The following is a 16700-nucleotide window of genomic DNA, read 5'->3' on the forward strand; positions in this document are numbered from 1 at the left end:
TCGCCGGCGACATCGCATTGGCTTGAGCGACATCGAGCCATAAGTGATATACTATGTTAGAATGGTTGGGAGAAAGCGCGCTGTTTCTTCGAGGAGCTCCAGAAGGGGAACGGGCAGTGGGCAAGATGCAGAACCGAATATTTACCAGCAGATGCTGTCAGAAGCTGGGGTCTCTGCGCCGGACGAAAGGTCACCAGAACGCCCACTGAAACGGAGGCGACCAGGTTCACAGCGACAGGTAAACCCTTCTTCAGATGGGCCAAGCACTCAAAGTCAACTAAAGACGCAATTGGACACGCCACCAAGCGATGACGACGAAGACGAGGATATCGAATTCCAGGATGTCGTTCTACCAGCGCCAACTGTGCAGACCATGGAGCTCGAGTCTGATGATGAGGATGACGAAGATGAAGACATTCAGTTTGAGGATGTCGATTTCTCTGCGCCGTTGCCAGATGCACCTGCTGAAAAACCAAGCAACTTAGAACTGAATTTGACGGCCCACCAGTCTTCCGCATCCCCATCCAAAAGACCGGGCGAGCGACGCAAACCGATCTCTAAGGAGGAAAGGGAGCGCCGCGTCGATATTCATAGAGCTCATCTGTTGTGTCTTTTGTCGCATGTGGCGCGCAGAAACCACTGGTGTAACGATGCAAGAGTGCAAGATTCCCTGCGTCCGCACTTGACTGACAAGACGGTCAACTATCTCACTCCTGGATCTCACCTACCACAGTTTGGACAGGCTGAGAGCTTGAAAAATGGCCTCAGACAGGCAGCTGATGTGTGGAAGACCAAATTTGAGATTACGGAGCGGGGACTACGAAGGGCTCTCTGGGCAGAGGATGCGGAACAGTTGCAACATGTGAGCATTTACGACTGATTTTGTTGTTGGACATGTACTAATGGGTTGTAATATAGTATGAGCCTGCAGATGATTTAGATTCGTGTCTAGATCGAGATGATTTCCGAGAAGCCGCAAAGAAGCTGCAGGGATCAAGAGACGTTGGAGCACAACTGTATTGCTCCTTGTTACGAAGTGTGGGTGTGCGAGCCAGACTGGTGTGTTCTTTGCAACCGCTGTCCTTTGTATCTGGCGCTCCAACGTTACCGAAGCCGAAGGGACCGAAACAGACACCAAAAACAACACAGAATGAACGTACCAAAGAAGCCTTGGCGAAATACGAGGCCCTCGCTGCGAGCACTGGTGCGGCGACGGGTTCTGCAGGTGGCTCAAGTGCACGTCGCAGATTGGGGCATCCGAATGCTACAGCTTATAATTTTCAACCTAGACCCGCTGCTCCGAAAGCAAAAAGGGCGTTCGACGGACCTATACGGGTTCGCGAATCTTCTTATCCAGTCTACTGGGTGGAGGTGTTGGATACTGGGCACCAGAAATGGCAACCTGCTGACCCTGTAGTGACGAACACGTTCTGGAAACCAAAGGTATTCGAGCCACCCATTACCGACAAGGAGAACTGTCTCTCGTATGTAGTAGCATTTGAGGCCGATGGGACAGCAAAGGATGTTACGAGGAGATATGCAAAGGCGTACACAGCCAAAACTCGCCGTCTGAGGGTCGAAACACCTCTTGACGACGGAGGGCAATGGTGGCGGAGTGCGTTGAAGCCGTTTCGCAGGCGCCGTCCGACAGACTTGGACCAAATTGAAGATAATGAGTTGACGGGCGTGGAAGCCCGAGAACCTATGCCGAGAAATGTACAGGATTTTAAGGATCATCCTGTATATGCATTGGAGAGACACATGAGACGGCACGAAGTTCTCGTGCCGGATGCAAAACCATCAGGGACTGTAGGCGCTGGAAGTCGAGGTCCACTGGAGAAGATATACAGGCGGAGAGATGTCCGCATAGCACGAAGCGCAGAGAAGTGGTATCGCATGGGTCGAGAGGTGAAGCCCAACGAGATCCCAGCGAAATGGCTACAGAGGCAAGCTCGCCCCAAGGGATCGAGGTTTGACGACAGGGACGAAGCAGACATGGAAGACGATGCCGGCACACCTATATACACTACGGAACAAACAGAGCTCTACGAGCCACCGCCGGTCCGCAACGGACGCGTACCAAAGAACAAATTCGGCAACATTGACGCCTACGTGCCCGGCATGATACCAAGGGGAGCAGTGCACATTGTTCACGAGTATGCTGCCCGGGCAGCGTTCATAGTAGGCGTCGACTACGCACCAGCTCTGACGGGGTTTCAGTTTAAAGGACGACACGGCACAGCTGTCCTCAGCGGAATAGTAGTCGCCAAGGAATTCGAAGCAGCTATTCGGTCTGTGATAGATGGACTATCAGACGTAGAGCAAGAGATGGAAGATGAACGCAAGAGACTAGCCGCGTTGAGGATGTGGCGAAGGCTACTCATGGGGCTGCGTATCCGGGAGAGGATATGGAGCGGTGTCGGCGAGGAGGAGAGGAAAGAGGCGGATAGGGAGGCGGAGATGGAGGCTGAGCTGGCGAATGCGGAGAGTGATGTGACGGATGAGTTTGATATGGTTGTTGATGAGGACGAGGGCGGTGGGTTTCTGATTGAGTGAATTAGGGGAGGGGGGCTAATGATGCAATGAAGTATAATGAGTATGCATTTTGACATGATTGGTGGCGCTTTGGTGGTTGAACGTAAAATCAGTCTGGAATTACTGTCTTGTGTAACATCGTCGTGCGGGTATAGTGAGTAGTTGGGTTTGCGCGATCGATCAGTCTACTGGATTTAGTCTACATCTCAAGACTTGGTGCATTCGGTGTTGGTATTTATCATTGAACAGCGTGAATTTTATAACCGATAATGTCTTAGTGAGAAGCGTTCGTAATGTGGTGACTGTAGAACAAATATTGGAAGGTTCTTGGATGTCGATCCAGGCACACGCGTCAAGTTTGGCAGCCAAGTAGTTATATTGGCGCCAAGATTGGCTGTCCAACCACTGACCATTGATGACACCAGCCAAGAGTCCAAAGTGACAGTGAATTATAACATTGAAAGTGGAGATTTTTGGGGTTCGGGGAGTTGTTTGACCCCGAGTGCCGCAGGTGCATATCAATCCCTGCCTCTCAAACAATCAACTCCAAATAAATGACAGTATTGACATACGATATGTATCCTGACTTGTGCCTGCTCCGTTTCGCAAGTACGCACAGATACTGGATTAATTAATACGGGAATCAATGCCAGCTGTTCCGTACGAAGCCATGTTATGCGCATCATTGACGCCTTCCCGCGATTGAAGAAGTTTTGTCTCAGCCACATGAGCATGGGTCAGTCAAGATGACGACCATGTGAAAATCATAGTTCGGGGTTGAGACCAGGGAGTACGTACGGCGTGAATTGGCCTGGTATGTAGCTTGAAATAGGCGAGGAACCGGTCGTCTTGCATTATGTCAGGCGAGCAGGAATTGTGCGTCTTGATTCTCTCGCTTGGTGCCGTGTTGATGGGGATGCTTTTCGCTGATTTGTCAGTTTGGCATTGGCCTCGCTGTCGTAAAGTGTAAAACGATGAGTCGAGATATTATACCATTATCTTTGCCTGCTTACCTGGATGGGCATGGATAGGAAATTGTGACGGGCGTGCCCCTGTTTGTCTTGGTTCGAATGAGTTGAATGTCTGAGACGCACATGTTTTTCGTAGATTGTCGATTATTGATGGCGACTAGTAACGCCACATCTTTGTGCGATTTCATTCTGGGAAAGACGTCACGCGCGGAACGAAGCTATGTCACGCAAGGAAACTTAATACTCGACGAGAAGTCGATCTAATCAACGCCAATCTCCCCACGGGAACCATTTATTCAAAAGCTGATAACGATAGCTTGACGAACTGAACAAGATAGCTTTCGCCAATCCCGGCCAGTCAAGACGGGATTCAAATTGAGTCGAGTGGAGCTCAGATGCAACAGATGCATGGCATGGCAGGACAGGGATGGGATTTGATGGATCAATTAGGATGGATGGAGGTGGCTGTGGAATCGCCTCGGGAGGCTTTATCGCCGGCCGAGAAAAAGCACAGAGCATTGAAGGATAATTGGCTCCATAACTCGTAATGTCGACGTGATGTTTACTCAGGCAGTTGCAGCAGAGGACTGGAGTAGTTTAGCCTGTGGCCATTCCATTTTTACCGTCTGGTGTGATCTGACGAGCTCCATGTCTTCCATCTTCTTTTTGCCTCCAAAACCAAGCACCAAACTGGCTTGGCCAGATTTCGAAGCCAGATTTCGAAGCCCGACATCGCGCGCACTGCCAAGCCCGCAGGACCAAGCCAGACAAACTAGCACTTGAGACGCTTCCTGATTCTTTGTTGCACCTCGGGTCGTGATTTTAGTTCGCGAACACGACCAAAGCCTAGTCTATTGCGTAACACCGACGCCTTGCCAGGATGCCAGGTGCCTTGGCTCCACGGTGACAATTACTTGCAATATTTTGCATGCATCTTCGCCACCGGGGTTGTCGGATTCTGATCCTCTGATCCTTTCAAACCTGACAACTGTTTTGCTTCGCTTCACAGCCTGACCAAGGGGCGATAGTGCGTGTGCGGTTGGATAATTTAATCAATTTTCGGTTCGTCAGCTTTGCCTGCCTCCGCGGCACCTCCGCGCCCACCTAATCCTCGTCTCTTCCTCGTTTGACGGACAAGGGCCGAAACGAAGACGAGCCGAGCAATATTCGAAGCCCGAATTGTCGAGTATTTTTATTTTCCGAAAACGAGGCCCCTCGCCAGTGTCTGATCTCGCTCCATTTGTGTCTTGCCTGGTCGGAACAAACCAGTCCTCTTGCAGGTCGTCATCTCCATCAGCATCCGGGCCGTCAGCCATTGTCGCCCTTAGTCGCGAACCTTCTTTCGCTTTTCTGTTCGACTGCCGACGCTCTTTTTTTGGGTTTGTTTGGATTTTGCTATTTTGGCATTGGACATTCGCACGCGGTATACGCTATCGACCACTTCTCCTGTTGCGTATTGCCCTTCACATGCCAATCTTGCGAGCAGAACTGTCGCCGCCGTCGTTGGAGCTTTGACTGATTGTCGCCAAGGGCAAATCAGTAGCTGCAGTTAGAGTCGCACACGCCGCACATTTTTGTAATTTTGTTTTGGCTCTTTTTCTCTCTGCTTCTTCTCCCTCGTCTTGCTGCCAGTCCTCTCATTTACATTCTTCACTCACCAGAGCTGTTGGTCGCTTCTCTGCCTTCTGGTGTTGAGTATCGCGATATGACATGATATCACAGACAGAATCACCCGTCTCAATTTCATGAAATGATAGTCGAATTTCGTCAACGGGGCATCCAACCAAAATTCACCACTCTTTACCCGGTTTTGAGTGTGTCTGCTGGCCCTAGCCACCGCTCATCATGGCCCTCAGAAAGCAGATATGGACATTGATGTCCAAGAACTTCAGGGCCGTCTTGCTTCGCCACATGAAGACGTGCATCATCATGGCCTTTCTTCTTCCTATAGTCCTTTCATCCTTCTTCAGCTTTGCCAAGAATCTCTTCGTCCCGCCTGCCAACTATGGCATTGGCAAACTTCGCCCAATCATGACCCTCCCAGAGGCTTTCCAAGCCGCTCACAGTGGTGGGAGAACAAAGGTCGTCCTCGTCAACAACGGCTTCTCCGGAGGCGACATTGACCGTGTCCTGGGAAAGATTGCCAACGCTGTAACGACTGATGGATCCATGGACCTTGTCAGGGTTGGTCATGAGGACGAATTGGTGACGACCTGCCGTAGCAGCTTGCGAGGCGTCACTGGCTGTTTCTGCGCCATTGTCATGCGTTCGTCGCCCACAGAAGGACCTGGCGGACTCTGGAACTACACCATTCGTACTGATGCTGCCTTTTGGAGCGAACCAGTCAAGTTCAATGTCGACAAATCGGACAATGTTGAGCAGGTGTATTTGCTGCCCATGCAAAAGGCCGTCGATACCGCCATTGCATCTCTCAACGGCTCCAACTCGGACCCTTTGGCCAAGACAGACGGGCAGCCATTTGCCAGCATGACACAGAAAGAGCGAGATAGAAAAGTCCGACAACTTTATCACAAATCCATTGTCAACTTCATGGCTGTTGCCTTCATCGCCAACATCTTGTGGATCACATACCATCTCACGGGATTTGTTGCCGCCGAACGTGAGAGTGGCATGTCGCAGCTTCTTGATGCAATGATGCCGGTGAGCAAGCCGTGGAAGGCGCAGGCTGCTCGCATCATTGCACATCACTTATCCTTTTGCATAATTTATGCTCCGGCATGGATCATCGGCTCCATCATCATCCGATTCGGTGTTTTCGTCAACACTAGCATCATCATCGTTCTCTTTTTCAACTTGTTCTCCGGACTGGCCCTTGCGTCCATGTCTATCCTCATTGCTTCATTCTTCAAAAAGGCTCAACTAAGTGGTATCACTGCCACCATTGGCATCCTCCTCCTCGGTATTCTCGCCCAGGCACTCACGCAACCAACAATTGGTCCCGTGGCCGTCCTATCTATATTGTTCGCCCCGTGCAACTATGTGTATTTCCTTACCTTCATGGCCAAGTTCGAGAAGTGGGACTTGGCGGCAAACCTCTTCAAGAACCCTCCAGCCAGCTCTTGGGAGATGCCGGGTATCGTCTTTTTCATCATCGTCATCGCTCAAATCATCATTTACCCTCTACTGGGCGCTCTAGTTGAAAAGAACCTCTACGGCACAACCACCGAGGGGCGCAAGATTCAGCTTCAACATGGCGACGACGGCCCCTTGGCAGAGAATGCTGTAGTGTTGGACAAACTCACCAAGATTTATTACCCTAGCTTCTTCTCACGCTTGTTCTCTTCAAAGTCGAAGCCTCGTGAGCCTGTTGTAGCCGTCAAGGAGCTCAGCTTCCAGGCAGGACGCGGTCAAATCGTCGCTCTGTTGGGCGCAAATGGTAGTGGAAAGAGTACAACTTTGGATGCTATTGCTGGTCTCCACAAACTGACCAGTGGTTCAATCACTATTGACGGCAAGGGTGGTCTTGGTATTGCGCCGCAGAAAAATGTCCTATGGGATGACTTGACGGTTGCAGAGCATCTCGCCATCTTCAACAGGTTAAAGGCTCCTGATGCTCCGGCGTCCAAGGCGGAAATTATGAACCTCATCAAGTCAATCGATTTGTATCCCAAACGCAATGCTCTAGCCAAGACTCTTTCCGGTGGCCAAAAACGAAAGTTGCAGCTTGGTATGATGTTGACGGGTGGGAGCGCAGTTTGCTGTGTCGATGAAGTGAGTAGTGGGCTAGATCCGTTGTCTCGAAGGAAAATATGGGATATACTTCTCGCAGAACGGGGGCAACGAACATTGATTCTTACCACCCATTTCTTGGATGAAGCCGATCTGCTTGCTGACCACATTGCCATTCTGTCCAAGGGGACTCTTCGCGCTGAAGGTTCATCAGTGGAACTCAAGGACAGATTTGGCAGCGGATATCGTGTTCATCTACAGAAGAACCCCGACGCATTGCACTTGCCTAGTATCCCGGGGGTTCAAAAGAAAGAATCTTTCGACATGGTTACGTATGTTGCGCCGACGTCGAATCTGGCAGCCCGAGTCATCAAGATTCTGGAGGAGAACGGCTTCACTCAGTACCGCTTCTCCGGTCCGACAATCGAAGACGTGTTCCTTCAGCTTGCTGAAGAAATTAAAGACGAAGAAGCTTTCAAGGGAATTTCTCCAGGTGTCCCAGGAGAATCAGACAGCGGAAATGAGAAGGACCAGCCTTCTAGTTCCTCGAAGGAGGGCTCAACACACCAGGGGCTGAAGCTTCTCGACGGAAAACGTGTAGGCTACTTCAAGCAAGCCATGATTCTCTACCGGAAACGTGTTACTGTTCTTAAGCGCAATTGGATCCTCTATCTCATCGCGTTCATCTTGCCGATTTTTGCGGCTGGGCTCACAGTACTCTACGTTAAAGGCAGAAGTCAGACCGGCTGTTCGCCAAAGGACCAGGCTTCCTCCTACGGCACTGAGGACGCTTTCACGCAAGCAAAAAATACCGACAAGATTGTGTTTCTAGCCGGACCATCTTCCAAGCTCTCAATTGCAAGTGTCACGAGCTTGCTACAGCCGATACTCAATGGCTCGAGGAGCGGTGCTACCGTGGGCTCTGCAGCCCTGCAAAACCTCAAACTTGTTGATACTTTTGACTCTTGGCAGCAGCATATCAGAAACGATTTCCGAAACATCACCACAGCGATATGGCTAGGAGATGGCAACTCAGAACCAGCCGTTGGCTGGGTTGCCAACTTGTTCATTACCAGCTCTATTACGGCGCAGCAGGTCCTCGACATCTTTCTGACCAACACCCCTATTGCCACAACCTGGTCGTCATTTGACGTACCTTTCAACTCTGGTATTGGCGATGCCCTGAGTCTTGTAATTTACATGGGCCTCGCTCTGGCCTGCTATCCCGCCTTCTTTGCCCTCTACCCGAGCAATGAGAGACGACGGTTCGTACGTGCTCTGCAGTACTCTAACGGTGTTCGACCATTCCCCCTATGGATAGCCTATCTCTTGTTCGACTTTACCATCGTCGTCCTCACTTCAGCCGTCGTGACCGCAATTTGGGCCAGCTTATCCAGCGTCTGGTTTCACATAGAGTACGTTTTTGTTGTCTTCTTTCTGTATGGACTGGCATCAATCTTGTATTCCTACGTCATTTCGCTATTCACAAAGTCCCAGCTAGCTACATTCGCCTGGTCAGCGGCCACACAAGCCGTCTTCTTCCTCGGCTATCTGATTGCGTATATCTGCGTAGTCACCTACGTCCCAGTTCATCGCATCGACTCGTCGCTGCTCATATGCCACTTTGTCATCTCGGCCTTTTCGCCGATTGCAAACGCAAGCAGGGCCATGTTTCTGGCGACAAATCTCTTCGCAACAGCTTGTGAAGGCAACGAGTTATCAACGACACCTGCCGGCCTTGAGGAATACGGCGGGCCAATCCTCTACTTGGCTATACAATGTTTTGTTCTTTTCGGTCTGTTACTCTGGTTTGACAGCGGCAGTGTCGGTTCCTCTGTCCGCGGACTCCTCGGCCGTAGTCAACCAACCGAGTCCACCGACGAACTGGACGAAGAAGTGGCCCAGGAACTAACCCGAGTAACCAGCACGGGTCAAGCAGAAGATGGTCTCCGCGTAGTACACCTAACAAAGTCGTTCAAAAAGAACACCGCAGTCGACAACGTCACCTTTGGCATCAAGCGCGGCGAAGTATTTGCACTCCTTGGACCCAACGGCGCTGGAAAGTCCACCACCATCTCGCTCATTCGAGGTGACATCAAGCCCAGCCGCAACGGCGGCGACATCTTTGTCGAGGACGTATCCGTCTCCAAGAACCTCGCCGCCGCCCGTACACACCTCGGCGTATGTCCCCAGATCGACGCTCTCGACCAAATGACCGTACGGGAGCATCTCGAATTCTACGCCCGAATCCGCGGCATCCCGGACATCCAGCACAACGTCTCTGCCGTCCTCCAGGCCGTAGGTTTAGAAGCATTCGCTTCCCGCATGGGTTACGCCCTCTCGGGTGGCAACAAGCGCAAGCTCAGTCTCGGAATCGCCCTTATGGGCAATCCCACCGTGGTTCTTCTCGATGAACCCTCCTCCGGCTTGGACGCTGCCTCCAAGCGCATCATGTGGAAGACACTCGCGGCTACCGTCCACGGCCGCTCCATCCTACTCACCACGCATAGCATGGAAGAAGCAGACGCCCTCGCCGGGCGTGCTGGCATCCTCTCGCGCCGTATGCTCGCCCTCGGAACGCCAGATAACCTGCGGCATCGCTTCGGCGACGCTCTCCATGTGCATCTCGTCTCTACTACAGCGCCCCGAACTACCGACCAAGAAATGCAACGCGTCATCTCTTGGATCCAGAACCGCTTGCCGTCTGCTAATGTCGATACACAGACTTACCATGGACAGCTGCGCTTCTCCGTGTCTGCCAGCGACGTCCTCGCTCTTCAGAAGCAGCCCAGCAGTAATGTTGATATCGCATCACACGACAACGACATGGCCCACGCTGCTCGAGAAGGAAGCGTCATCGGTCAGCTCGTCGTGCTTCTGGAGGAAAGCAAGCAGACACTGGGTATTAGTCACTACAGCGTCAGTCCCACGACCCTCGATCAAGTCTTCTTAACTATCGTCGGACAGCATAATGTTAAGGAGGAGAATTACGAGGAAAAGAAGAGCAAATGGTCGAAGATGGTGCATTTTGGCAGTTCCAAAAAGTAACGAACGGGTGGTTACGGAATCTCAATTAAATCGTGGGCGGCGTTCTAGGACGATTATTTTGTTTTTGTTTTCATTTGTAAGGAGATACCATGCATCGTTGGATGTGTTGTACTACTGTATGTATGTATGCGAAATCGCAACGTACCAATGTTTGCGGAGTACCGCATTTCACTCTCATCTCACGGCAGAATTGTACACAGTAGCCTTGGATATACCTCATGATAACACAACTTGCTGTGTGCGTGCTTGCCATGATTTCAAAGTGTACAACCTGAAACTATAACGTCAACACCATCACTTCAAGCCACCACACGATACATCACGTAAAATGAATAAAAGGTCCCGTACGATGCGTTGTATATTACATCTCAACTTCGTTTTCCCAACGGGATATGATTTCAATGCCCACCTGCCACCCCTTAGACTGATACAATTATCGTCTTCTCACAGGGCAACTTATTACTCCTCCGCTTGTAACTGAAAACCAGGTAAAATGTGTAAACCCCAACCCCATGATATATGCGTGTATTTCTTTCATGGAAAAACTCATTCCTGTCCCCTTCTATCAAGGCATCATGTATCCAATTCAAACGCAAAACATACCAAACGCTCCAGACACCGATTCCGTTTTTTATCTTTTTTTCTTGGTGGACTCCAATCCCGTACGTCCCCCAACGCCGTATGCTTGTTTCCAAATGCGTCATATAAATGCCAGTCGTGTATATATTTGCCGTGTAAAAAAAAGGGGGGGTTCTTTCAGATATTAGAAGCCGCGAAGAGAAAGGGTATCAAATAATACAGGCTTCCATGTGCAGTTCCAAATATGCCGTCCAAAATGCTTTGCATATCCGCTGGCCGTCATGTCTTTGTGGTCATTCGGATTCCTTCGTCTAGCTCGTTTCATTCAGTCGAAAGTTTCCTCGTTGTACGTCCCTGTCCTTCGGAGCATGTAGCACTCCGTTCCCATAGGTCTCATAATTCCGTCGTTGCGTCTATGTTCAATTGTTTTCCCTCGGTATCCACGGTAGGGGTTGCCTGAGAACTTCCTGCAGCTTCGCTCTCATCGCCGTCGCTTAGCGAGAACCATCCACCTCGTTCCCACTCGCCTGCAACATACAGACAAGACTTCTTCGTAGTGCTTTCGTAAATACCGGCTAAAAGGGTGCTAAGCCGCTTGAAGTCGATAGGCTTCAAAATCCACCCGTCAAACCCGGCATCCACGTACATCTGCTTCTTTTCTTCGACAAGAGATGCAGAAACAGCAAAAATCGGTATCCGTTTGTTTTTGGCCGCCATCTTCGAATGCCCCTTATGCTCGTCAGATTGCTCTGTCGACCGAATCATCTTGGTGCTAGTCAGTCCATCCACAATGGGCATCTGCGTTGTGCCAGTTAGTGTGTGTCGGCAGGTCATTTGATCTGCAATTAGGATGCTCACCTGCATGTCCATGAGAACTACATCGAATTCAGAGGACTTATCTTGGTACACTGTCGCACAATCCTCACCATTGACAGTATGGTGTACAGTATGACCAGCTCTTTCCAATCTCTTTCGAAGAATTTTCATGTTGATCGGGTCATCTTCTGCCACTAATATGCTGAGGCTAGGCTCTCCACTGGATGCTGCTACCCTTGCCGTCCCTGGATTCTGCTGTGACTTTTCTGATGGAAGCTCGAACAGGACTCCGGACTTTTCTCCTTTCGAACTTCGATTTGGCATGTCAACGTACTCATCAGGAACCTTGACGGCTTTAACAGGGGTTTTCGAGTCCTGTATTTCGGCTGTGCCCGCCTCTTGTCGTGATTGGGTAGATGAAGCATGTCTTTGTTTGTGTGATACGGGACTGGAAGACGTTCCAGCTCCGCCGCTGGTATGAGATGGCGCATGTGAGGTGCTACCCTTGGAACCTGGGCCAGAGACAAAATATCCAGTCTGATTCTCAGTCAGAGACAGTGGGGTTTGAATGGCATCAATCAGACGATCAGCATCACTCTTCTGACTGGCATGGCTGATCAAGCTCTCGATACTGCGGCGACTGCCGGCACTCCCTGTTCCTGCTGACCTTCTATCCAGGTCAGCAGCCAAATTCATGTTGCTTCCACGCTCAATCAGCATTATTTCACCGGCCGGTGTAGCCTTAAGACCTGGTGACGTGGAGGCGACTGCTATGTTCGGCTGAGTTGCAGACACTGAGTCTTGGGCTGTCCCTCCCGACTCCGGGCTTGGTGTATTCTCTGGGAGCTGGAATGGCAACTGAACAACAAATCTGGAGCCTTGACCCTCCTCAGACTTCAACCGAAGCTGCCCGTCCATATTTCTAACAATTCGCGCTACCACAGCAAGTCCCAAACCGAGGGTTCTCGTCTCGGGCTGTCTGTCCAATGGCCCGGAGGTTGGCGATGCGGAGTCATCGGTGCTAACTTGCTCTAGGTCTCTGAAAAGCGAATCCAGTTGTTTGGGGTTCATGCCAGCGCCTGAGTCTGCCACGACAAAATCGATGAAGGCCATGCCGTCTCGAACTTCAGAAACAAACATTTCAATATGAACAGAGCCTTGCTCTGTATGGGCAACAGCATTCGCGGTAATGTTTGATAACGCCTGTCGTACTCGCCGGCTGTCACCATAGACAAATTGAGGAAGTCCGGGGTGTTTTGTGACTTGGTAATCGATACCCTTTCGCTTCGCATCAACGTAAAACGGGTCTGTTGCTTCGTTTATACAAGCATCCAGGTCAAACATTTCATCCTTGATCAGATTTTGACCTTCTTCCGTCTTTGTAAGGTCGAGCAAATCGTTGATCACGTAAATCAATGACTTCGAAGCTGAGTGAGAACGAGCTAAGTTTTCGCGAGTCTCTTGGTCTAGTGTTCCTTCAAGGGCAATCTCGAGGTAGTTGATAATGGCGTTAAGGGGGGTTCGGACTTCATGGGCCGAGTTAGCCAGAAGTATTCTTGTAAGTTTGCTGCTTTCCAGTGCCGCCTCTTTTTGCCTCCAAACCTCGATAAATTTACCTGTTATTTCTAGTTAGCATAAGTGATATTGTACAGTAGTCCATACACGCATACCGTAGACGAGACAGAGCACAGCTGCTGTTTCCACTTGCTCTTCGTTCCACTCACGGCACTTTCCCAGAACAGTTTCGTTCCAAATCTTGAAGCTTTTTCTGGGCTCAAGATATCCGGCGGTGCCGTCCCGGATTACTTTCTCGTAGGGGTTGCCGGCCCATTTCACTTCCTTAATTTGCCCTCGCCGGAAGAATACAATGAAGTCGCTACCTCCAACGCTGAGAGGCACGTATAAAAGTCCAGCTATGACCTGGAATCCAGGGGGGTACTTCAAATCTGGAAAATCCTCTCGCACGTCTTGCGATGCAGCAACTGAAGTCAGCTTCCTCATCCGTAAATATTCCAACATTGCCAGTGCTTCTTGGCTGTGCTCAATGGCGCCAAGTATCTTGGTTTCCCCCTGTATTGACAAAAGTCCAAAGTCAGCATCAAACAACTTCAACAAGTCATCCGACGACGCAATGATGTACCCGGAAGGGTTCTTTTCCGTTGGGGCTGTATTGATAAGCTTCCGTGCTTGAAGTCTTGATGCGTACGACAGCCTCTCAATGTTCCTGGACGCAGTGTCTCCAACCAGTCGACACATCTTCCGTATTGGAAAGGATACACGCATTCCATGGTCTCCGTAAGTATGGCAAGAAATCAGCCCCCAAAGCTCATTAAACGCATTTATGGAGATGGACATGGACGATCGGACTGCCATATTGGCCAAATACTTAAGATGAATAGGTGACATGGCGCGAAGATACGCGTGGGTCATGTCGAGGGGAACATCCAGATCGTCCTTGGTCCGGCACACCATTCGTGCTGTATCAAGGTCCCGGTCGTATAGAAGGCGGACCTTATTGATCTTGTACAGTTCTCGGGCCTGTCGTGGGATATCAGAAGCTGGGAAGTGCAAACCTTTATACAAGTCGACAGTTTGGGACGTATCAACCAGCTCCGTAACCACCTTTCCATTAAATGATGAATCGAATTGGTAGATCATGACGCGGTGAAAGCCAGTCAGTTCCTTGACGATCCCCACGAGAATCTTGAGAAAATTTTCTAGGTTCGGGGCAGATGCTAACTGCTCTTGAACCTGCGACATGATGTCAAATACTTGCATGGCTCCCTGCTCTCCTCGACGTTTCCGTGCACTGCGCAGAATTCGTAATGGCTTGCTTAGAATTTCTGTGCTAGCCTCGATCTCTTCCAGGGTCGGGTTTGAATGAAGGGTATCGTGAGGTGTATCTGGGGTGAGTTCGTCGGCAGGTCGCAATGGGTATTCCTTGTCATCATCTAGTTCGAATTCGCAAATGATTAGATCGGGGTGGGCGTTGTTGATGTGTATAGCACACCACAGCTTGATACTTTTCCCAGTCTTTGGCGGCTTGATTGAGAGGCTGAGAACCTCTGGACCATTAACGGCGGGGTCAGCATCTTCATCGCGGATAAAATCTATGTGGTCTAATAGATTATCTTGCTGTTCCTCGGTCAAAATATTCAAGAAGTTCTTGAGACGAAACAACTGTTTCGGGGTATATCCAATAATTTTGCCCGAGTTTTCGCTAGCATAGCGAACTGAGAAGCTGCCGCTACCGTCTTCCCGTAAAGCCAAAAGAACGCCGAAGCCCTGCACAGCTCCGGGTGTATGAATTGGTTCGTCTTCACATTGCTGTAATACCCCATCACGTCCAGTTATAATAGCATGCCCTTCATCCGTCTCAACGTGCGTAAACCGAGTTGTCATGTGTGGAAGTTCGCCCAGTGACTGATTTGCGGACGTGGTTGATGCAGTATCAGCTCGGTCAGCTGGAGCTGGGCCGCCGCCCAAAGGTCCGGATTCCTCGCTCTCATGGTCTGACGCTGAGATATCGAGCTGTAATGGCGCCACAGATCCGTGTCGTACCGCATCCGCTTGTATGCTAGACACTGGCCCGCTCATTGCTCGCTTCCTGCGCAAATCGACGCCAGGGCCACTGGGTTGACCAGCACTGGGGGACATGGGAGCAAACTCAAGCTTCCTTGTATCACTTGATGAGTCTCCTCGATATGACATTCGATGCCCGGCAATGCCGCGGCTCTCGGTATCAGACGAATGCTGCATGCTGTCATCGACCACTGAGTGTCTCGGAGTTGGGTCTACACTAACAACAGACCTGATCGGAAAGACGCGATCCCCTGATATATCTGACGCAGCAGAAGGGTAACCTAACTGCATTTCCGACCCTCCGCTCCATGGTGAAAATGGACCAGGTCCGCCAAAACTACTTAATGGATCTTCTGTTGAGGACGCGGGCGCAGCAGTCTGTGTGGGCTGAGGTATTGAGGTAGACCCAAGCTGCAAGTTACCAATTGGTGTCAGTTTTCGTTGCTGCGTCGGATCTTGCGGTTCAGAGGGCGGTGCCGAAGGATCTTTATCATTTCGTTGCAATTCATCCATAATGAAATAATATGGAGTGACCTAATAGTCACGATTGGTGATGTCGAGAAAAGGTGCTTTTGACGTAGCCGTTGGAGAGGCAGCTGGTGTGGCGAAAATGATGGGCTCACTGCATGCCGGGATGATTTAAGTGGCGTCCGGGTGCAGCTTCTTTAAAAAGAAGGCGTAGGAGAATTCAACAATCATGCCTCGGCCAGGCCCAGAGTGTTGGGATCGATCTATCCCCTGCGTCAAGAAGGAAAAAGAGGCACAGAATAAATCCAACGGCTTGGTAACCGCACAAGAGGTTGTGGAAGTCAAGCTCGACAGACTCGATAAGCAGAGCCGCGGGGGAACACGTTCAAGTTCAGGATTTGGAGGTGGCGTGTGGGGACAAGACCAGGATGGCCTTGGATGGGACCTGAGCAACTTGGATTCCAGGCGCGAGGACCGAGTTTGCATGGACATCTGATCTTTAGCCATGCATCTCTAGTAGAAAGTAGAGGGGGTTTTGGTAAAGTCTAGTTTGGCACACGAAGCGAAGAAAGTGGAGGGTTCGAGGGTATGAGGGTATGAGGCGCACAGTGCGAACGGAAAGGACTATAGAGAATGACCATGAATGTGGTTGAGTGGCTGAGGCACAAGATGAGCAGGATGAGGGCAACAATACCTCGAACTTGGATAGGACGGACCGAACAGCATTAATTACCACTTAAAATTTATGCTGTTTCCAAGCCGAAGCCAATGCCAATGCCAATGCCAAAAGGGTGGTGTCCCTGCGCTCGCTGGTTCTGCTGCCCTCACCTCACCTCCATAATCGCCATCGGGAGACAGAATGTCGATCTGGTGCCAAAATCCCAGTCTTTGGTGTCGCGTCACCTTCGTGACCAAACACCATCTCAAAACTCCCTTGCGTCTCGCATCCTAATGGCCCACGCATTTCACGGCATAACGGTAAAAGAAAAAAAAATATTGCTCCATCATGTG

At 50.5% G+C, this 16700-nt stretch overlaps 3 protein-coding genes across 3 annotated transcripts; 2 read left to right on the top strand and 1 right to left on the bottom strand.

The window, feature by feature from the left end:
• Positions 1–61: 61 nt before the first annotated feature.
• VFPPC_01367 (DNA repair protein Rad4) lies at positions 62–2556 on the top strand (the record flags this gene model as incomplete). Its single annotated transcript, XM_018281207.1, has 2 exons — positions 62–862; positions 919–2556. The coding sequence occupies 2 exons, from the start codon at positions 62–64 to the stop codon at positions 2554–2556; spliced, it is 2439 nt and encodes an 812-aa protein (XP_018149799.1).
• Positions 2557–5351: 2795 nt separating this feature from the next.
• On the top strand, positions 5352–10244 carry VFPPC_01368 (ABC transporter; the record flags this gene model as incomplete). The annotated part of the gene is made up of 1 exon (XM_018281208.1): positions 5352–10244. The coding sequence occupies one exon, from the start codon at positions 5352–5354 to the stop codon at positions 10242–10244; it is 4893 nt and encodes a 1630-aa protein (XP_018149800.1).
• A 972-nt stretch (positions 10245–11216) lies between these two features.
• Positions 11217–15734, bottom strand: VFPPC_01369 (sensor histidine kinase/response regulator; the record flags this gene model as incomplete). The annotated part of the gene is made up of 3 exons (XM_018281209.1): positions 11217–11621; positions 11682–13255; positions 13310–15734. The coding sequence occupies 3 exons, from the start codon at positions 15732–15734 to the stop codon at positions 11217–11219; spliced, it is 4404 nt and encodes a 1467-aa protein (XP_018149801.1).
• Positions 15735–16700: the final 966 nt, after the last annotated feature.

The sequence above is a fragment of the Pochonia chlamydosporia genome, chromosome 1 (genome assembly GCF_001653235.2).
Source record: "Pochonia chlamydosporia 170 chromosome 1, whole genome shotgun sequence".
Lineage (NCBI taxonomy): Eukaryota > Fungi > Ascomycota > Sordariomycetes > Hypocreales > Clavicipitaceae > Pochonia > Pochonia chlamydosporia.